Source organism: Hyperolius riggenbachi, chromosome 9 (assembly GCF_040937935.1).
Source record: "Hyperolius riggenbachi isolate aHypRig1 chromosome 9, aHypRig1.pri, whole genome shotgun sequence".
Lineage (NCBI taxonomy): Eukaryota > Metazoa > Chordata > Amphibia > Anura > Hyperoliidae > Hyperolius > Hyperolius riggenbachi.
The window spans coordinates 255082873-255105774 of NC_090654.1; the positions used below are offsets into that span (position 1 = coordinate 255082873).

The 22902-nt window shown below is 43.6% G+C and overlaps 1 protein-coding gene across 1 annotated transcript in view; it reads right to left on the reverse strand.

The window, feature by feature from the left end:
* Nucleotides 1–235: 235 nt before the first annotated feature.
* TRMT61A (tRNA methyltransferase 61A) overlaps nucleotides 236–22902 on the reverse strand; it is an 82375-nt gene continuing 59708 nt past the window's right edge. The window contains exon 4 of the mRNA XM_068254345.1: nucleotides 236–2832. Coding sequence (XP_068110446.1) covers nucleotides 2522–2832 — 311 coding nt within the window. The 3' untranslated portion in view covers nucleotides 236–2521. The remainder of the gene's footprint in view (nucleotides 2833–22902) is intronic.

The following is a 22902-nucleotide window of genomic DNA, read 5'->3' on the forward strand; positions in this document are numbered from 1 at the left end:
GCACAGAACTGCAAATATTGAGAAATCATAGGACCAATCAGATTCAGGTGCTGCTACACGATTGGCCGACAGATCAGCAGTACCGGTAATGGATTAGCTCTGGAAATGTATGATTCTTCCCTGCAAAGTCCCATTTCCTCTCAAACTGAAATTTGCATAATGGTCAAATATTAGGACCATCACTAAATGTCACGGCAAACTCCATGGGACACAGACAGCAATACAAAAGCTTAGGCAACGTGTGAGGTTTTTATTCCTGAACATAAAAAAACAGGGAATACTTCTCAACAGGGAAAAAGAGGACAATAAAAATACATCTAAGGGCTGAAGCCTTCAGCACTCTATCAAAACAAGCTTCTTGAATTCGACAAAATCACAATTATTGATCTTGTTTAGGAGGAGAATGAAACTAAAACATAACTTTTCTAGCTGCTGATTAAGCCAACAGACTATTACTTTGTGATATTATGTGAATGTACTGTACTGTTCTTGCACTTTAGTACTAGGCACCCTGGCACTGAGCAGATTTGTTACCCCCTGACAAAGCCCCCCTTTTGAGGGGGTGAAACATGTAGTTTCCCATGTAGGGTGTTGTATTTTGTTTACATTTGGCAGTGTGAGCTGTGAAGGTACCTCTTAACCCAGGGGTGTCAAACCCAAATACAAAGTGGGCCAAACACTGCACACTGGGATCTAGTCGCAGGCCAACCTCAAGGTCTACTGGCCACCTTCCTCCCTTATAAAAGTTCTCTGGTGTCTAGTGGTTCTTCCTTCCCCTATACAGTTCCTTGGTGTCTAGAGACCCCCACCCTCCCCTATAAAGTTCCCTGGTGTTTAGTGCTTCCCCACTACCTCCCCATATGGCTTCCCTGGTGTTCTAGGGCTTCACCTCCAATATAGCTTCCCTGATGGTCTAGAGTGGGCCATACATAATGCAAAGTGGGGAAACCACTCTGAGGGCCAAATTTAATGGCTCTGAGGGCCAAATTTGGCCCGCGGGCTGCGGTTTGACATGCATGCTTTACCGCTTCTGGACCTGCAAGGTTGAAATCTACGTCATGCTTGTGGCTGCGCGGCTTTGACAAGAGGTAGATTTCAACAATCGTCGCTGCGTTGTCCTGCCGCTCTGTCCCCGCCGCAACCCACTCACCCTGAGTCAGTATGACAACAGAGCTGTATAAGTCAGTCAGGAGCAGATTTCATTGGCTCCTGACCCTGTCATCGCTGTAAGCCAATACCATTAGCTAACATTGATGGACAGCGTCAGGAGCCAATGAAAGCGGCTCCTGAGTGGCGCACAGAGCTCTGCTGTCATAGAGAGGGACCTGCAGAGATGAAAGAGCGATGTGACCGGTGAGAGCGGAAGGTACGTGCGGCGATTTGTCAGGAGGCGGCCTTTTATGGTACCAGCAGTCTCTGGTCCTTAAGGGGATGGAAATAGTTAAGTGACGGGGATACTAGATGCAGACTTACTCCCAACCCACTGCCCATTTATTTCATTTTGTCAATGATTAGCAAAAAATTTTTTTTTCCATATTTATTAAAGAGACACTGAAGCGAAAAAATAAATAAATTATGATATAATGAATTGGTTGTGTAGTACAGATAATTACTAGAACATTAGTAGCACAGAAAATATTCTCATTTTTATTTTCAGTTATATAGTGTTTTTTATAACATTGCATCATTCTCTAATATTTGAGGTTAGCACACTACTCTGCATTGTAAATGTTTTTACAGAGCAGTCTTGTGAACTATTGACCTGTCCTCTGGAGAAAATAAGAAAATTCAGTGACTGACAGTTGAGATAACAAGCTTAAGAAGACAGAGCTCTCTGCGACTTTGAAAGTTGTGGAGCTAAATGGCTTTTTTGCATAGAAAACAACTGGAGTTTCCTAACTCTTCCTGTACTTGAAACAATATTAGACTTATGTCTCTTCTCCTAATGTTTTATTTCTTAGCTGTACTACACATACAAATCATTATAGCATCTTTTTTTTACGCTTCAGTGTCTCTTTAAAAGTTACGTTTTAGTTAGTCAGTCTCCTCCTAAACAAGGTTAATAATTGTGATTTTGCCTTCAGCACTCAAAAGTCAAAGTCAAAAGCTAGAATTGGGGTGACCCTTTAATATTAGACAGTATTGCAGGTGTACAGAGCCAAACACAGGCCAGCGCAGGATGAAGCAGTGTACAGACATCTGCAGTGCAGTGGTGAACAGCCTGGCACTGAGCCCGTCTCAGAGGTACCGGAGCATCATCAGGTTTTAAGGGTTTAGCCACAGTTACCACCAAACTGACATAATAGAAAACAAGAGGCATTTTATTAATGACAGGAGGAGAGAAGGATGCAGCGTGTGTGTTCAGTGCTTGGCAGAGCAGCCCAGGCACGCTGAAACTCTTCCAGCTCTGTCTCTGCCATTCACAGCCAGTATGCTGTTTACATAAATGCATTCTTCAGCTGCGTCTGGCTATATATGGAGCTTCTCACTCAAAGATGAGCTGCTTCTGCCAGAGTGACTCCTAGGATAAGCTCTTGGTGGCGAAGGTCAGGTACCCGGTGTGACCCACCATGTCTCTGGGGGATACCCCGCTTTTAAACTGAGCGGTACCCGGCTGAGGAGTGGGTACCGGTCTGGATTTATCGGGGCCGTCCCCCTTCTCCACCTCTGCTGGCTTTCCGAAGTCGGGGAGCTGCAGGCTGATAGTCCGAACGTCGTAGACCCGAAGCAGAACCTCCAGGGTGCTGGTTTCCGTAAAGCCATGTTCCTCCAGGGCTAGACAGGTCCTCTGAACTTGCTCTATACAGGGTGAGAAGGAGCAGATTCTGCCACCTGGGAAAAAAAAAAAACATTTAAAAGGTTACATCCACAAACCAGATTCACAAATTCTAGTTACATCTGCTCACATGAAAGCCCACAATAACCAAAATTAAAGTGGATATGAACTCAGAACTTCCTCTCTGCTCTAAAAGCTATGCAACAGCAAAATGACCTTTAAAGTGTAATTGTCAGGCATAAAATAAAAAATCAATTCTTTATTTTTATCTGGTAAACAAATAAGGATGCTAACCAGGCAAGCTAAAAGTTAAAAATCACTATGACTTTTCTAGTTGCTAAAGGACCATTTCCCAGTTTACCTGACTTATTTGGTACACAAAAAGGAAGTTGCAGGGCATGCAGGGTTGTCCTTTTTTTGCCTCTCTACTTTCCCTCAGACTTAACTAATACAGTCTGATTGTCTGAAGCCTCATTCCCTCCTGTTTTCCCCTCCCCACACCTGTTCCTCTCTGATTGGCCAATATTTCTCATGCTGAGACAAAGCACTTTTTATAGTGAAGGGCGGGCAAATTAGGCAGAGGAGAAAAGGGAGGAAATGACATCAGGATTGGCTTCAAATAGCCATTTTTAAAATGGGAAATGCTAAGAAGGATTTTCTCTTTTTTTACTGTAGAAAAATCACGAAAATCAAAACATGAACAGTGCAATACATGTGTTATGTAAATAGGGCAAGTATTCATCTACTTATATACGTGTTGTTGTTTTTTCTGAGATAGTATGGCTGACAGCTCCTCTTTAAACAAAAAACATTTGTTACAGCTGATACTGTACAAATCCTAAAATAAATCTGCAGTGTGTCTTCTTCCTGCTTTCATGGAAGCAGACATATTGTAAACATCCTGTGTTTACAAATTAGATGTTCTGCCGTGGCAGTCAGCTGTCACAGCTAAGAGATCAAATTATAACTTAGTCACACATGAGGGGGAATTAGACACATTAAACTTTCTAAATACATACAGGGTGGATTTCTCTGTTTTCCTTCTGTCCTTAAAGTGGAATGAAACTTTAATGTTAAATTTCCCTCCCTACTTACTGTCCATCCATTTTCACCTAGACAACAGGCTTACATTACTGTGTAAACTCTTCCACGAGAAGGGCGATTCAATTACCTTCTTTAGCTTATTTGCATGCTGAGATAAGCTTGTTACTGTACAAAAAAAAAAAAAATACAACCTCCCCACAGTCCTACTGACACTGCTCAGTTGCCACAGTTAGGCAAAGGCACCAAGATGTAGGGACATATTTTTGGGGCACTAACAATTATTTGGTAATTTTTTTTAGTTTTGGATGTTACAACTCCCTTTAAAAGCAAACAGCAGTGCTAGTGCTGACATATTCAGCAGTGCCCTGCATGTTGCACCTGTCAGAGCTATAACTGGTCATAGTTTAATTGTGTGCAAGGTCCTCCCTTCCCAGCACCTATTGGTTAGGAGCTCTGACTGCAGCTCCTCCCACACTTCCGGCCAGTCAGTACTCAGTATAGATTATTACACTAGCTGCTGGTATGCACGCTTGGTATTTAAGTTTAACCTTTATATATACTGTATACAACAATACAGTGAAAAGTTTCACATTATGCTCCCCAAGTAATTCATGTAATAGCAGTACAACACAATTTCTATGTAATTTGTTCCCAAAAATGCCCTAAAACCCCATTTCTCTATAATGTAATCAGCAAGTTTTACTATAGCTTGGCATGTTGTAAAAAAAAAAAAAAAAAAAAAACACCTCCCAGACATCAAAATGGTACATTTCAATTTTGGACAATGACCAATCTGTCACCAGGTTTACTGATGGGTACAGTAATCCCTCTCCTAACAGTCTTTTTAATGATCTGACTGCATTAACTGTGTAATGGCTGTTAGAAGTCATGCAAGATTAAATAGGCAAAGTAGAGAGGATGCATACTGTGTTTACCAGAAAATAAGACAGTGTCTCAAATTAATTTTTGCTCCAAAAGATGTGCTAGGGATTATTTTTAGGGGAGGTGTTATATTTCTATGAACACAAGTGTGTGTCCTCCTGCCTCTTCCTGTCTTACCCACTGTGCCACCTCTTCCTCTGCTGGATCCACCTCTTGTGTCTTCCGGTGTTCCCCTTGTACCTTTAGTGTCCTGGTATCCCTCTCTCCACCCGTGTACTCCTCTATCCCCTGTCCTCCTGTGTCCAGATTACCCCCTATGACTGTCCTCCGCTGTCTTCTACTGTCTCCCTGCATCCTCCTCTAACCCCGAGTTTCAACCTATGGTGAAGAAGTACCGCGGTGAAGAAGTACCGCAACTTGTTTTATTACTGGAGCCGATTGGTCTTGCACTTGGGAGCATAGCTCCGTTATCGGTTCAATCACTGCACTTGCTGAGCATCAGCGAGTGCAGCGATTGGCCCAATAACAGAGCCATGGTCCCATCCGCAAAACCATTGGCTCCAGTAATGACACAAGTTGCCATACTTTTTCCCCTTACTGCCGCTAGGGTTTACATTTGGGGTTGGGCTTACATTTCGAGGATGCTCACAATTGCTGCTAGGGCTTACCTATGGGGGGTGTCTTAATTTCAGGAAAACAAAGGTAGTGTGTGCAGGGCCTGAGGGTGTAAAGGAAAAGGGATGCACAGATAGATTTACATAGGGCCAAGGAGTGTAGTATGGAGATACATAGTAGGAAGGGGAGGGGGTAGAATAGGGATGCATAAATGTGAAGAATGCTGGGGGGGGGGGGGGGGGGTAAATTCCTAACAATAATTAAAGGGAATCTGAACTGAGTAAAATTATTTAAAAGACATGATGTGCCTGCAAATGAATAGTGCATACTTACCTCGCTGTCAGTTCCTCTCAGAAGTTCACCATTTTCTTCTTACAACGATTTCTTCCAGTTCTGGCATGATTTTGTCAGAACTGAAATAGATCAGTTAGGGCTCGTTTCCACTAGTGCGGCGTGCGTCTCTCAGACGCACGCCGCACTGAGCGGGATCGCAGGCGAATCCCATGAGCCGTGCCGCCGCGAATTCTGCAGGGGGTTCCGGCCAAATCGCTCCTGCAAGTGATTCGGCCGCGGCGCCGTTATCCCCTATGGCAGAGTTTCTCCGTGCGATTCATGTGCATGGAAACTCTGCGGAATCGCGGTGGAAACCGTGATAGTGGAAACGGGCCCTTACTGTCAGTTATAATTGAAAGGACAACTGATGAGCAATGTAATGTCCATGTTTCCCTGTGGCTCAAGTGGGCAATATTACAGTTTAACAGTGCGCTGACCAGGAAGCGGTTATAGGGTAATGGCCATTTTCAAAATGGAGGACAGAGGATTCAGTTGATCACAGTGGACAATATAGGGAGTCAAGTATGAAGTGTATATGTTTATTTTTACTTTTAATTTTCAGCTCTGGTTTGCTTTAATTAGATTATATGCTGAAATCTGATTAGATATTAATTCATGCAAGGTGGTTATCGGTAAACAATATCAGGGAGATGTTTATCAGAGCTACCATTTAATCTAACAGTGTATACCGGTACTAGTGCCTGGCCTCTTATGTTGGGAGTCGGATCAGAAGTTAAACAAACCTAAACAAAATCATTGGCTTCATTGCTGTGCAGAGCGGCGGATCCTGACGCCTCGCCGCTGTGAGCTGTGCGGCAGCACATTCTGAGGATATAACATTATGTGTGTGACTGATTCTCCCAGCATGCACTGCAATCAATCTGCAGCCGACTGCTAATTAGATGACTATACAGAGCCAACCAAGGGAAGAATGTCTCAGCCGCTGTGCACTGCTAGGAAGCAAAGCGCTTCCAAAATGAACTATAAGCCTCTCTGTTCCTGCAAACAGCAAAGGAACAGCGAGAATTATTGTTAATTACTGAGCCATAGTCAGAAGTGATTTGGTTTTGTTTTCCTGAAATGAGCTTTGTTCTTCTGAAAACCTTATCCCTTAAAGGGCTCTCCTTAATTTGGGAATTTAACTGAAACAACGTAAGACATTTCTAGGTTACATCTTTTTCAAATGTGGTCGTTTTAAAGTTATCAGCCTCACAGGTTTTAAAGGGAACCTAAACTGAGAGGGATATGGATGTTTCCTTTTAAACAATACCAGTTGCCTGGCTGTTCAGATGAGCTCTTTAGCTGCAGTAGTGGCTGAATCAGACCTGAAACAAGCATGCAGCTAATCCAGTCTGACTTCAGTCAGAGCACCTGATCAGCATGCTTGTTCAGGGGCTGTGGCTAAAAGTACAGGATCGTCTCAAAAAATTAGCATATCGTGATAAAGTTCATTATTTTCTGTAATGTACTGATAAACAGACTTTCATATATTTTAGATTCAAATACACACAACTGAAGTAGTTCAAGCCTTTTATTGTTTTAATATTGAGGATTTTGGCATACAGCTCATGAAAACCCAAAATTCCTATCTCAAAAAATTAGCATATTTCATCCAACCAATAAAAGAAAAGTGTTTTTAAGCAAAAAAAAGTCAACCTTCAAATAATTATGTTCAGTTATGCACTCAATACTTGGTCGGGAATCCTTTTGCAGAAATGACTGCTTCAGTGCGGCGTGGCATGGAGGCAATCAGCCTGTGGCACTGCTCAGGTGTTATGGAGGCCCAGGATGCTTCGATAGCGGCCTTACGCTCATCCAGAGTGTTGGGTCTTGCTTCTCTCAACTTTCTCTTCACAATATCCCACAGATTCTCTATGGGGTTCAGGTCAGGAGAGTTGGCAGGCCAATTGAGCACAGTAATACCATAATAAAATGATATCATCTCCATAAAGCTTTTCAGCAGATGAAAGCATGAAGTGCTCCAAAATCTCCTGATAGCTAGCTTCATTGCAATTGGCTGATGGTGTAATGGTTAAGGGCTCTGCCTCTGACACAGGAGACCAGGGTTCGAATCTCGGCTCTGCCTGTTCAGTAAGCCAGCACTAATTCAGTAGGAGACCTTTGGCAAGTCTCCCTAACACTGCTACTGCCAATAGAGCGCGCCCTAGTGGCTGCAGCTCTGGCGCTTTGAGTCCGCAAGGAGAAAAGCGCAATATAAATGTTATTTGTCTTCTCTTGTCATTGACCCTGCCCTTGATAAAACACAGTGCACCAACAACAGCAGCTGACATGGCACCCCAGACCATCACTGACTGTGGGTACTTGACACTGGACTTCAGGCATTTTGGCATTTCCCTCTCCCCAGTCTTCCTCCAGACTCTGGCACCTTGATTTCCGAATGACATGTTAAAGTTGCTTTCATCCGAAAAAAGGACTTTGGACCACTGAGCAACAGTCCAGTGCTGCTTCTCTGTAGCCCAGGTCAGGCGCTTCTGCCTCTGTTTCTGGTTCAAAAGTGAGTTCATGCTTCCATCTGCTGAAAAGCTTTATGGAGATGAAGATTTCATTTTTCAGCACGACCTGGCACCTGCTCACAGTGCCAAAACCACTGGTAAATGGTTTACTGACCATGGTATTACTGTGCTCAATTGGCCTGCCAACTCTCCTGACCTGAACCCCATAGAGAATCTGTGGGATATTGTGAAGAGAAAGTTGAGAGACGCAAGACCCAACACTCTGGATGAGCTTAAGGCCGCTATCAAAGCATCCTGGGCCTCCATGACACCTGAGCAGTGCCACAGGCTGATTGCCTCCATGCCACGCCGCATTGAAGCAGTCATTTCTGCAAAAGGATTCCCGACCAAGTATTGAGTGCATAACTGAACATAATTATTTGAAGGTTGACTTTTTTTGTTTTAAAAACACTTTTCTTTTATTGGTCGGATGAAATATGCTAATTTTTTGAGATAGGAAATTTGGGTTTTTAATGAGCTGTATGCCAATATCATCAATATTAAAACAATAAAAGGCTTGAACTACTTCAGTTGTGTGTATTTGAATCTAAAATATATGAAAGTCTAATGTTTATCAGTACATTACAGAAAATAATGAACTTTATCACAATATGCTAATTTTTTGAGAAGATCCTGTATTAGAGACACAGGATCCGCAGGAGAGTCGGGCAACTGGTATTATTTTAAAAAGGAAAAAAAAAACATATCTTTCTCAGTTTAGGTTCCCTTTAAAGGCAACCTGAGGTGAGAGGGCTATGGAGGCTGACATGTTTATTTCCTTTTCAATAATGCACATTGCCTGGCTGTCCTGATCTCCCGCCTCTAATACTAGGGTCACTTAAGGGTATCCCTCTCACCTCAGGTTCCCTTTAAAGGGAACCTAAACTTTTTTTTACCCTTAAGTGTCCCTTTAAGCAATAGACACTGGCAATCTGCATTGTTTAAAGAAAAAAATGGCATCCTTCATATGTCTCTCAACCTGGGTTCCCTTTAAAGGACAACTGAAGCGAAGTATATGGAGGCTGCCATATTTCCTTTTAAACAATACCAGTTGTCCTACTGATCTTTCTGGTCAGTAGGGTCTAAATCACACACCTGAAACAAGCATGCAGCTCATCTTGTCAGATACATAGACATGTATAGACGTGATCTGCATGCTTGTTCAGGGTCTATGGCTTAAAGGACAACTGAAGCGAGAGGGATATGGCGGCTGCCATGTTTATTTCCTTTTAAGCAATACCAGTTGCCTGGCTATCCTGCTGACCCTCTGCCTCTAATACTTTCAGCCGTAGACCCTGAACAAGCATGCAGCAGATCAGGTGTTTGACATGATTGTCAGATCTGACAAGATTAGCTGCATGCTTGTTTTTAGTGTGATTCAGACACTACTACAGCCAAATAGATCAGCAGGGTTGCCAGGCAACTGGTATTGTTTGAAAGGAAATAAATATGGCAGCCTTCATATTCTTCTCACTTCAGTTGTCCTTTAAAGAGACTCTGAAGGGAGTATAAATTCATGTTTTTAACTTTTATTTATGTTAAGCACTATAGCTAGTGCTAAAACGCCGCATCCCTGCGGCAAAAGAAGGGGTTTATATCTTCCTAATCACAGGGCAAAAATCCACGACTTTCTTGGTTGTGGATTTTGCTGCCCAGGGAGGCAGATCTTTGAGCTGTAGCTCTGCCTCCATTCGTGTCAATCCACCGCGGATCCCCGTCTCTCCCCCGCCCTTCTGAGTGAAAGAAGACAGAGGGGTGGGGAGAGGTGGCAATCAGCAGGGATTAATGCGACAAGAGGCAGAGCTACAGCCCTAAGCTCTGCCTCACTCAGGAAGCGCTCCCCGCAGGGGATTTGGGGGGTATAAACCACTCGTTTTGCCGCGGGGAGGCAGCTTTTTAGCACTAGCTATAGTGCTTAACATAAATAAATGTTAAAAACATGGATTTTAATTTGCGTCAGTCTCTCTTTAAAGTATTGGAGGCAGAGGATCAGCGGGACAGCCGGACAATGTGCATTATAACAACTTAAAACGTTTTAACCCCTACCAAACCAGTAAAACCGTTGCGCTAGCTATAGCGTAATATTCGTGGACACCTGTAATGACTGCCGCCAATATCGATCGGATGCGATCACTATGGCAATAGCTCAGGGACACCACGCTGTATAGATGCATCGCTATGTTGTTGCCTAGCAATGCATGATAGATAAAAAAATATATATATATATATATATATATATATATATATATATATATATATATATATATATATATATATATATATATATATATATATATACATATATATATATACACATATACACACAGCACTGGGGTCCCCAAACTGTGCGCCCTAGCTATCGCATGCAGTCGCTACGGACGCACAGGCTATCGCTAATGGTTCGCTACATGCCCAAGTAAAGATGAAATATGGCATGTATGGTATTGTTTAAACCGGCACGAGCCAAATAATGTAGTTTGAGGTGTTTTAAAACTTTGGCATTTGACATGTAAAAGTTAGGAAGCGGTTAACATGAAAAGATGTGTCATTTTTGCATTTACGCCTAATTTTCTCTAACAGATTGCCTGTGAAATTAAAGAATACTTGAAAAAAAAAAAATTACCCAAAGAAAGCCTAGATTGTCCTGAAAGAAAAAAATATACGTATCACTTTTATGGCATAGGTAATAAAAATGTATTGCTGTATCAAAAGCGACACAGCTGATACCAAAATTGTCATAAAAGCCCCAAAACCTGAAGTGGTTAAAAAGAAATAAACATGTCAGCCTCCATATCCTTCTTCCCTCAGGCCAGTGGCGGAGCTACGGGCCCTAGTCCAAGTTTTACATGGGCCCCCCCAAGCACTCCATACATAACGACTGATATGGCGCACCAAAACTTGCCAAGGATTACCACAGCGTCTGAGGTTCAAGAAAGGGATGGGGATTGGGGAACAGTTTGTTAATAATGATTACTACTATTTTAAGCATCCACAGAAGTGATTATTACCAACACAGGACCAATAAAGAGCTAATATTGTGCTTGAGGGAGGGCCCTTCGGGGCCCCTATGACCCAAGGGGCCCGATGTGGTCGCTACCTCTGCAACCCCTACTGCTACGCCCCTGCCTCAGGCACAATGCAATGCATGGAAGAGGCTGAAAACTGATGTTAACATAGCAGATGGTGAAAAAGCCTCTGAAAGTCTGTTTATAGGACATCTGAAGTAAAAGAGATATGGAGGCTGCCATATATATTTCATTTTAAACAATGCAGATAGCCTGACTGTCATACTGATTATCTGCTTCAACGTAATACATTTAGCCATAGCCCCTGAACAAGCATGCAGATAAGATCTCTGATTGCGGCCTTGTTCACATCTAAAATTGAAATCGCTGATGGCAGCGATTTTCGATTTTAGCGTTTTTTTCTTCCCCCTCCTCACGCTCCATTGCGCACTACGATTTTGTGCATAGCGCTTTTGCAGAGCGATTCCGTTTTGTCACTTCCTGACATCAGTCAGGAAGTGAACTCTTTGAAGCAGAAAAGAAATACAATGCATTTCTTCTTAAAAACACGAACACAATCGCTGCACAAACCGGTGCTCTTCCTATACCTTCCATTAGAGCAAAATCGCCCCAAAAATGGTACAAGCACCGCTTTGCGTTCCGCAAACGAACGGATATGAACCTTCTCAGAATCATTGCACAGGCGTTTTGTGGGCGATTTTAAAAAATCCCCTGTGCTTGAAAAAAGGCAGAAAACGCCCCTAGTGTGAACGAGCTCTGAAAGTTGACTAGATTTGTTGCATGCTTGTTTCTCTGGTGTGCGATTAAGATACTACTGCAGCCAGAAAGATCAGAAAGACGCCAGGCAACTGGGATTGTGTAAAAATTGGCGGCGAGAGCAGAGTTCCCTCCAGCTACAGGATCAGTGTTGCATGGCTCTCGCATCTTTGCCTGCAGCAACAACTGAATCATCGTTTTTAAAACAAAAGTTTGCCTTCTTAAAAAAAGAATGTATTTGCGATAATTCAGGTTGGAGTGAGCATATGAGGTCTCCCACAATGCATCACTGCTGAATAAGCAAATCATCCTTTATTGTCCTTGTAAGCTAGCCACACCTTCAGATCCGCTGGAGTGCAATGATGTGTCGGCTTGTTACTTTCATAGAGCCACAATAATGTATACAGACTGTTTCGGATTGACTGATCCTCATTGGTTCATGGCATGAATTAATGTGGCTCTATGTGGCAGGACTTGAAACACCCAGAGTTACATTTACATTGCTAAGCATCTGCTGGAGGGGTGAAGCGCCCACCACCATTGGAGTGATGAATCATCAGCCTTGGGAGATGAATCTGTAGAATCTGAATTTGGTGAAGGCTAGGAAAACACCATCTGCTGACATGCAAAGTGCCAGCTCTAGAGAATAATGGTCTGATGTTTATCATGGGTCGCTTAGGTCCCATCATTTCAATGTGGAGAAACGTGAAATCTTAATACTACATCATACAATTCTACATTCTACAGTACAGTGTGCTTTGAATTGTATGTGTAGTACGGATAACAAATAGAACTTTATTAGCAAAGAAAAGAGTCCCATTTTTATTTTGAGTTATGAAGCTTTTTTTTTTTTTTTTTTTAATAGCATTACATCATTCTGTCATATTTGCAGTTTAGAAACCACACTCTGTCTTTTAATCTATAAAACAAAGCAGAAATAATGACCCTTTGCCGTTTCCTGCAGTAAAACCATGTCTCAAGCTGTCTCTCACGGTTACTTGGCTGTTTAAGTACTTCAGAAAACAGGACTGTAAGGGGTCAAAGAGCTCAGAGAAGAACTTTTGCATAGATAACGTCTTAAGTTTATTTTTTTAACTCTTTCCGTACTGGAAAACAATGAGACTTTTCTTTGCTACTAATGTTCTATTTCTTACCTGTACTACACATACAATTCATTATGTCATAAGTTTATATTCGCTTCAGGTTTGCTTTAAATACTTTCGGACAACGCTATTTGAAATCTATGCCGTTTTGATGCGGATCTGGCTGGCAGGGCGTAGATTTCAACTCACCGTCGGTGCGCACATCCGCCAATCTCGCCGCGGTCTCCCGACGCGGCTCGCTCGCCCTGCCTGTCTCTATGACTGCAGAACCCTGAGAGCCGGTCAGGTGCCGCTTTCATTGGCTCCGGCCATGTCCATCTATGTAAGCTCCCATAGGCTTACATTGATAGACACGGTCAGGAGCCAATGAAAGCGGCACCTGACTGGCTCACATGACTGCCTTCTTGATGTGAATAAAACACAAGCTATTTGCACAAAATCCAGGTGGAGACCCAGTTATCTTTTCTCTAAAGTCACGACTCTGCCGTCATAGAGACGGCAGACTGGGTGGCCTAGGTTCCCTACGTGCGGCGGCAGGTATGTGCAGCGATTCATCGACTTCTGCATTTTCTGTACCAGCAGTCTCTGGTTCTTAAAGGGGCACTACAGCGAAAAACTGTAAAATGTAAAATATGTGCAAACATATAAAAATAACTAGTAGATTTTTTTCCAGAGTAAAATGAGCCATAAATTACTTTTCTCCTATATTGCTGTCACTTACAGTAGGTTGTAGAAATCTGAAAGAAGTGACAGGTTTTGGACTAGTCCATCCCTTTATAGGGGATTCTCAGGGATATGTTTATTTTCAAAAGCACTTAGTGAGTGGCAGTTGCTCTGTCCAACTGCCAAAAAGCTGTGTAGCGAGCAGGGAGGCTGGCCAGCATCATTGTTTAAATCCTTTTTAGGAAATATCTTTATGAAGAATAAAAGCCTTGCTGAGAATCCCCTAGGAAGAGATGGACTAGTCCAAAACCTGTCACTTCTGTCAGAATTCTACTGCCTGGTACTTAAGTACTTAAAGGGATACTGTAGGGGGGGTCAGGGGAAAATGAGTTGAACTTACCCGGGGCTTCTAACGGTCCCCCACAGACATCCTGTGTTGGCGCAGCCACTCACCGATGCTCCGGCCCCGCCTCCGGTTCACTTCTGGAATTTCAGACTTTAAAGTCAGAAAACCACTGCGCCTGCGTTGCCGTGTCCTCGATCCCGCTGATGTCACCAAGAGCGCACAGCGCAGGCCCAGTATGGTCTGTGTCTGCGCAGTACACTCCTGGTGACATCAGCTGGAGCGAGGACACGGCAACGCAGGCGCAGTGGTTTTCTGACTTTAAAGTCTGAAATTCCAGAAGTGAACCGGAGGCGGGGCCGGAGCATCGGTGAGTGGCTGCGCCAACACAGGATGTCTGCGGGGGACCATTAGAAGCCCCGGGTAAGTTCAGCTCATTTTCCCCCGACCTCCCTACAGTATCCCTTTAAGGCCACTTTACTATATTTTTAGTTCTATGCCAAAACTGTAAATGGTTTATGGAGTCTGGTATGGAATAACTCCAATGGCCTGCACCTACCAGACCTGAACCACATGGAAAACTCTTGGCATTTATCTGCAATGCTGGCAGCAGGCCAGATCCAATCTCTGACCATCAGTGGTTGACTTCTCTGCTGATCTTGTGAATGGGAGCAAAGTCTACAGGAAGGTCTGGAGATCGATATAGCTGCAATGGTGGAAATATCTCCATATTTCCTATGGTTTTGAACTAAAATGTTCAACAAATATGTATGGGTGTGGAGTTTGTGTTCTTAAACAGAACCTGAGATGAAAGGAAAGAGAAAAGTTTTATACATACCTGGGACTTCCTCCAGCCCCCTCCAGGCTGATCGCTCCCTCGCCACCATCCTCCGCCTCTTGGATCCTCCGGCAGATGCCCCGTTATATTTCACCAGTTGAGGTGTACTGCGCATGTGCGGCACGACTCCTCCCCCCATCACGCTCCCGTAGTCAAGAACTTTCAGTGCCACTGCACAGGCACAGAATGCATGCGTGGCAGGACTCTATCTGCACTGGAGGATCCAGGAGGGGGAGGAGGGCGGCGAGGGAGCGACTGGCCTGGAGGGGGTGGGAGGTGGCCCCAGGTATGATCCCCCTCCCCCCCCCCCCCCCGTGCCATCTCAGGTTCACTTTAAATAACTTTTGTAGTTTATAAGATATCTATAGGCATTTTAAAACATATTAAGGTATATTTTGTGATAAGCAGTAAGAAACATTTTTAATTAGGTTTTTTGGAAACAATTTAGGAAGGGGCTGGATTATTCTACTTATATTAGCGTGAGCTTTTGATCAAAGTCTAATCCACAGATTTGTTGCTGGTCTAATCAAGGAAATGATTGTTCAGCCCATCACATTTCTACTCCGTTGAGAAACAATCTAGATTAACGCCAAGTGACTAAATGGAAAAAAATGCAGCAATACCAGGGTAATTCGCCAATAACATCTCCCACTCGTCAGGTAGCTACTTTTCTAAGCCAAAACAATTTTCACAAAATGTTGTTTTTCTTTCATCTCCTACCCGCAAGACCCGCATGTAGCCAAAAATTGCCATACTTATCTACAGTGCTCCAGGGGCCATGTGATTTTCAGATTGAATTCAAAACAATAGCCATGGCAGTCTGATGTAAAATCTGTTTATTCAGTTTCAATACAAACAGAAGTAATGACCCTTTGAATTTTCATCGCTATCAGGCTTTTCTTGAGCAACTCACCTCTCTGGGGACCCATATGTGCCCATGTTCTTTCTCCTCTTCAGCGTCCCATATCACTGGTAACAGCACCCTCTATGATGGTGTAATACGTCACGTCAACACATGGGGCGCTGTTCTCTTTGAGACGTGACACCTGGGAGGAGGAAGAACATGGGCTGCTCCTGGAGCTCCCCACTGCCCTTTGCATCCACCCTTGTTGCCCCTTCTGCCACTACCCCCTGGGTGATTACCTGCCCTGCCCATATGTGAAAATGGGCCTGTGTGTACCTTAAAGAAACACTGAAGCGGAAAAAAATTATGATGTAATGATTTGAATGTGTAGTACAGCTAAGAAATAAAACATTAGGAGCAGAGACACAAGTCTAATATTGTAGATATTGTATAAGTGTCTCTAACACTTTACATTCAGCAAAAAATGTAAACTTTATAATTTTTAATTTGCAAAATGATTTGTTTTTCAGTGTTATAGCTGCATCTTATGCTGGCCTTATCTTGTTTCCTGTCCTTGTCAGGCAGCTCTGGACATGACTGGTGGATGGGAGAGACAACACAAGCTGCTTGTAGTACAGGAATAGGAGGGAGAGGGAGAGTAAGCAGCAGGCTGTCTGAGCTTCCTCCCTCATCCACCTGTTGTCCATCCCAGAAACCCCAGCACTGATCCCAGAATGCCATGCTCTCCAACATTACTTCTGCCATAGCTTTCTCCCCACACAAAGGGAGGGTAAAGTGAACCTCCGGACTAAAAATCTACTCTGCAGAACTGAAAAGGCTTGGTGTTTCTTCAACAGTTTCACAGCATCAGAACTTTGTTTTTCTTACCAAAGCATCATTTTTAGCTGCATTTTTAGCTAAGCTCCACCCATCAAAGAAAAAAAGCCCGGGCTTTTTTTCCCTGATGCTGTGCAGAGCATGATGGGATTTCTTATGTTGTTATTCACGTTGCCTAGCAACTGGGCGAGGTGCTCAGGACATAGGAAGTTGGAACTGTGTCTCATGCTCCCTGTCACTTCCTTTCAACCAAAAAGATGGCTGCCATCATGAAATCAAACATTTTCCTGTTCTTTTAAAACAGTGTGGGTAACAGATTATATTACCTATCTATTTTAATTAACATAACTAATGTAACTTAATGACAGTATGTTTGTTTAGGCTGGAGTTCCTCTTTAAGCTATTCCCCAGCATATGTAGAGTTCTGGTTTTGACAATGACATAAGTTTGCAAATGCTTCCCTATACATTGTTATTGGAACCTAGCTCAATCCTTTCTTATTAATGCCTCATGCTAATCCTCTTTATAAACACCTAACCTTATGCCACCTTAATTAGGCTAACCTTAACCTAAGGCTACATACACATGCCAGACTGAACTAAGCCGGGATAACTGATCAGGACCACCGTGGGTAATACTCTACCCTACGTATGGGAGCCACCCCCCGACATCCGATTCCCAAGTTACCCCTGTGCGTACTTTTCTGGCACTCATCCAGCCCATCAGAAGTCACTCTTATGCGCCACGTGTTGTTCCTTCATAGTAACAGAGGTGTCACTAGCCTCTAGGCTAGCGAAGCGTATGCACAGAACTCGACCTCAAACTTTCGCCCAAAGGATCATGCTCCAATCCCATCAAGGCCATCAAGGCCAATTCCTGAGAAATTTCTGGAATTGGCCTGCAGTGTATGGGTAAGCAACAGATCTCTCTCTAATTGTATTCAAATCAGAGAGAGATCCATCTCTTGGTCAATCTGCCCATACATCGTCTGATGTATAGCCCATTAACCCTCCAATCTCAGTAAAAATAATCTGCTGTTTTGTGCAGCCACACAGGACATAATCATGTGTCACTTCTCTTAGGTGTGCTATCAGGAAACTACTACAGCAAAATCACAGCCTACCAGATAAAAGAGATCACATGGTTCTGAGTTCTGCTTAAACTAATAAAAACACCAAAACTGAGTCTACATAGAATATTTATACTATGAAAGCTTTCCTTTAAGTCATAATGACTAATTCTTCCCGAGGCTCAGATGGAGAAGGAACAGAGAGCGAAGTGTTTGTTTCCACCAAGATGGGTGGGACGATGACATTCTAACCGAACTTATTCACAGATCATTTCTGTACAAGAGAACAAAAATCAGGAGTCTGTGGCCTGCAGCAACCACACCATATGTATGAAGATCTGATGGGTCAACTGCAAACTGGAAAACTGTATGAAATCAACAGCATGCATAAAAGATATCAAATATAATAAATGTCAGCATATACCGTATTTTTCGGACCATAAGATGCAAAAGTGGGGGGAAAAGTCAGTGCGTTTTTATGGTCCAAATAAATAATACAATTCAGTCCAGCCCCACTGTCTGCCCACATTGTGATTGCGAACCCCCCATAACTGCCTAGGTCTGCTACCTCCAGTCACTGCTATTGTGACTTGGCAGCTGACCAGGCTGAGGGTGGCATCGGCAGGCTATTGATTGGGCAGGCTGCCGATGCCACAGAGAGCCGGAGGAGAGAGGCTTCCAGCATGGCTGCTGCTGAGCGGAGTGCAGACCTGCCAATCACGGCTGCCCACTTAGTTACCGGCAACGATGGTCTAGCGGTCAGGACCACTGCACCAGCATTGAGCCAATCACTAAACTGGGAAGGAGACGGGAGACACCTTTTACCATTGCCTGTTGTGGCCTTGTTATAAAGCGCACCTTACTTCTGGGGTTCCCAATTTCATAGGGCCCCATATGTGATTTTTATTTCTTTTTACTGTGTATATTTGAAGTCAATTATTAAACAGTCTACACTTCGACCATTATGCTTGTTTTATTCACCCTATATTAACGTACTGGGCTGAGTAATGTTGATTGTGCTACCTGTGACATCATTTGAAGATCTGACTGGGGACCAGAGATACCAGAGGAGAGCCCTAGATTAATTACAGACATTTATGGCCTTGGAGTTCAAGCTATTGTGGGCTGGTAAGCCTTTCATGTACTTGTTGATGGTGCCTTCTGCATGCAATGCGTTCCTATGGTGAAAAAAAAAAACACACATGCATTTTTTGCCCACAGAAAGTGAAAACGAATTTGAAAATGATTTATTTTTACTTGTTATATATGAATATTGATTAAAAAACACAAACGGAAATGCACCTGAAAAAACGCAAACTTAGGCAATAAATGCCCATAACAGAAAACTGATGGTTATGGGGAAATGGAGGCCGCCATGTTTATTTCCTTTTAAATAATGCACATTGTCTGGCTGTCCTGCTGATTCTCTGCCTCTAATACTTTAAAGAGAACCCGAGGTGGGTTCTGACAATGCTAGCTGCACACAGAGGCTGGGTCTGCCTATACAGCTCAGCCTCTATTGCTATCCCAATCCCACCTAAGCCCCCGCTGCGCTCTGCTATCCCCCATAAATCACAGCCGCGCTGTCGACACGCAGCGTGTCGCAGCAGGCTGTGTTTACCTCTATAGTGTCAGTCTACTGCTCCCTCCGCCTCCTGCATAGCTCCGGTCCCTGCCCACGTCCCTCCCTGATTGGAGGGAAGGGACGCGGGCAGGGACTGGAGCTATGCAGGAGGCGGAGGAAGCAGCACACTGACAGTACAGATGTAAACACAGCCCGCACAGCACAGCTGTGATTTATGGGGGATAGCAGAGCGCAGGGGGAACTTAAGGGGGATCTGGATCGCAACAGAGGCTGAGCTGTATAGGCAGACTGTGTGTAGATAGCATCTCGGGTTCTCTTTAAAGGACACCTGAGGCGAAAATAAACCAATGAAATAATCGATTGCATCTATCTTCCGTCTCCTAATGACTTTTTAAGATATTCCACAGTTTTATTTTATGTTTAAATCTACTTTTTTAAGTTTTAACCTTTTTATTGTTTTTGCTCAATGACACATTCATTGAAGTATGCCAGAGCTAAAATCTATGAACTATTGACCCGTCTTATCTCTTTCGTGCTCTCAGAAGCCATTTTCTGCTAGGAAAGTGTTTTATAATTGGAATTTCTTATCAGTGAGGGTCACGCTGTAGTCACTTCCTGTCTGAGTCAGCCACTTACATACCTGATATTTAACTCTTTCAGACAGAGAAAGATAAAAAGGAACACAGCATAGTTATGTGCTAGGCACTGTACATACCCATGTCTATCTCATCATGTCACATGTCACCTCGGGTATCCTTTAAACCAGATGTCTATGACAAATCTGACATACAAAGCTTGGTTTACATAGCACCGGAATTCTGCTGCGCATGAGGGCAGCGGATGGGCTGTCAATGACAATAAACCTGGGTTACTAGAGTCTGTTTTGCATAGGACGTCCTATGTACGTATAATATGTCCAGGAGTCCAGAATTATAATGTACCGCACAACGATTTTGACTGCAGTGTGAAGCAGGCCTTACATCCACACTGTGCAGCTGATTATACAGAACTGCAGTGAACTGAGAGGAAGATATCTTTTTTTAAATAGAGGACAGCTGCAGTGGAAACAAATATTATAAATCCCTTTAATCTTTGTGCTGAAATTACAAGGACAGCACAGCTCTGTCTTTAGACAGCCTCCTGAGGTCACATGACCCATTTTTACAAGCGTGTAAGAATCAATAACAAAGGTAAGGTGAACAGCATACACGTGACACTATCGTCTCCTTGCGTTTTCCCTCTCTGTGTCTTGTCCTTGTGTGTGTGTGACTGGTCTCGTGATTCCACTGAGTCACCTCCCCACAACCTTCCACTGAAAATGTGCTGGAGAACAGAAGGCAGCGTATGCTGTAGAGGTAGCCGTAAATCTCTCGATGAATGGGCAGATCGGCCGTGAGGCGGATCCCTCACTGATCAATCTGAACAGAGAGGGATGTTGCCAGCCCATACACTGCAGACCGATTTCCGATAGAGTTCAGCATAAAAATCTATCAAAAATCAGCATAGGGTTGTTGCCGCTTCCGTCGCCTGCCTGGCCGCCTCTATATTGTTCCCCCAGGAACCTGTCCTAGCCACCTCCGGTGTTCAGCTTCACCGCGATTGCCTGTACTAGGTGTCACCAGGTGAGTCTAGTGACATCACACATACGCCACGTGGCAGACAAGACGACATTTATATTGCGCTTTTCTCCTGGCGAACTCAAAGCGTTTGAGCTGCAGCCACTAGGGCGCGCTCAGTAGGCAGTAGCAGTGTTAGGGAGTCTAGCCCAAGCCTTACTGAATAAATGCAGGCTTACTGGAACAGGAAGAGCAGAGATTTGAACCCAGGTCTCCTGTGTCAGAGGCAGATGCCTTAACCATTACACTACAGGTACAGGCGCTCACAGCCCTTTCCTGACTTGTGAGCAGCCACAATGCGCAGCCGCATAGCCTCACTGAGCTCTTTTGTCTTATCCATGACATCCTGCTGATTTTCACCAGCTGCTGTTGTGTTGATTAAATCAGCTGTTCCCAATTAATTAGGATGCTTTAGAACTGCTTGGGCTATTTGGAATGGTATCGAACTTTGAATTTTCCCAAAGACTGTGACAGTTTGTGAAGGTTATAAATAATTTTGGACTGGACATTTTTTGCTCAAATGTAAATAAGTTGAAAAATGGTTATTTTTTCCCCACAATAATGCCTCTTGTACATCATCTTATCACCTACAGACCGGCAAAGTGTCACGTTTTCCCTGTGGCACTAACGATTTGCAGCTTCTATCACGGGACACTGGTCAAATGTCCCAACCTCTTCACAAAGCAGGAGAGTTTGCAGTTAACGATTTCACTGCCCAGAGTCTATGCAGAGAACACTAAAATAAATGCATTACATCACACTCTGCAGCTTTGCCTCACGCTGAACTTCATCAGCAGCACAAAAACATAAAACTTCAGGCTCATCAAGGAATTTCTGTGAAGTGTAGAGAGAGCGAGACAGGGATCTCTACCCTGGCTATCTGCATCTGAATAGTGGGGTGGATATCTTATCTTTCAATATACTTGTGAAGTGCTAGAAAAACTGTATGGATCAATCATATTGGTTGCATTCCTCTGTGCTATTGCTTTTATTAATAACCCATATTGTGGGTTATACAAGATCCTTAATTAGGGATAGTTGTGTGATTTTATGCATTTACAGTTCTGGGACTAGAGTTATGCACTTGTAGGCACTGTGAACATTTCTGACGTGAAGTTTTTTGCCAGAAATAAAGTATTTAATATTTTGCACGTGTCAGTCTTTATTTTCTTATTTAATATATTTATAACTCTTCATGTAGAGCAGTTTACTATAATTTATATCCTTTATCACATATGTGTGCTGTGATTATTCTTTAAATAGCTTGCCTGACATTGCTCCATGCGCCAATCTCTGCACAGGATGGAGGGGGAAACTGTATAAGGAAGGGGCGTGGTTTTGAAAAATGGGGGCGTGGTTAAAGGTGTGGCAGGGCGTGTCTTAGAGTCCCTTTTTCCTGGCTCCAAAAGTTGGGAGGTATGCACCTATGTGATTTCCCTTCAAAAAATGACTTGCTGGTTGAATAAAAGTAGCTTTAGTCAAATTTTGCCAGGGGTATGAATAATTATGGGCAGCACTGTAAGTCCAAACTGAAAAACCACCTGTTCTGTCTGGCATTATAAAGACCTGACTATTTCCTGTGTAAGGCTCCCTGCACACTGCATGCGACTCCGATTTTTAATCATTACTGCATGTTGCGTTTTTTCCTCTGTTTTTCTGTTGATTGCATTCAGGGAAAATCGGAATTGCAAATCGAAAACGATTTGCAGTGTGCAGGGAGCCTTACACAGCCCAGCCTGCAACCTTGTCTTGATCTGAGACATAACTATTATGGGAGAAAAGTGCTTTACAAATGTTATATTATTGTATACTAGTAGACCCAAGCCCGTTTAAAAACAGGCTCTAGGTCTGTTTTTTTAAACTTCGCATGCGTGCGCACCAACCACGCCCGTGCGCACACCCGCCACTTGTTCGCACCCATCTGTCCGCGCACACGCCCGCACGGCTCACTGGCCCCGTCCTCCAGTCTCAACTGCTGTCCGGGTCCGTGCTGCGCACATGCGCAGTAGCAAAAAGCATGGACTCAGCTACACAGGGACAGCGCTACACAGGGACACAG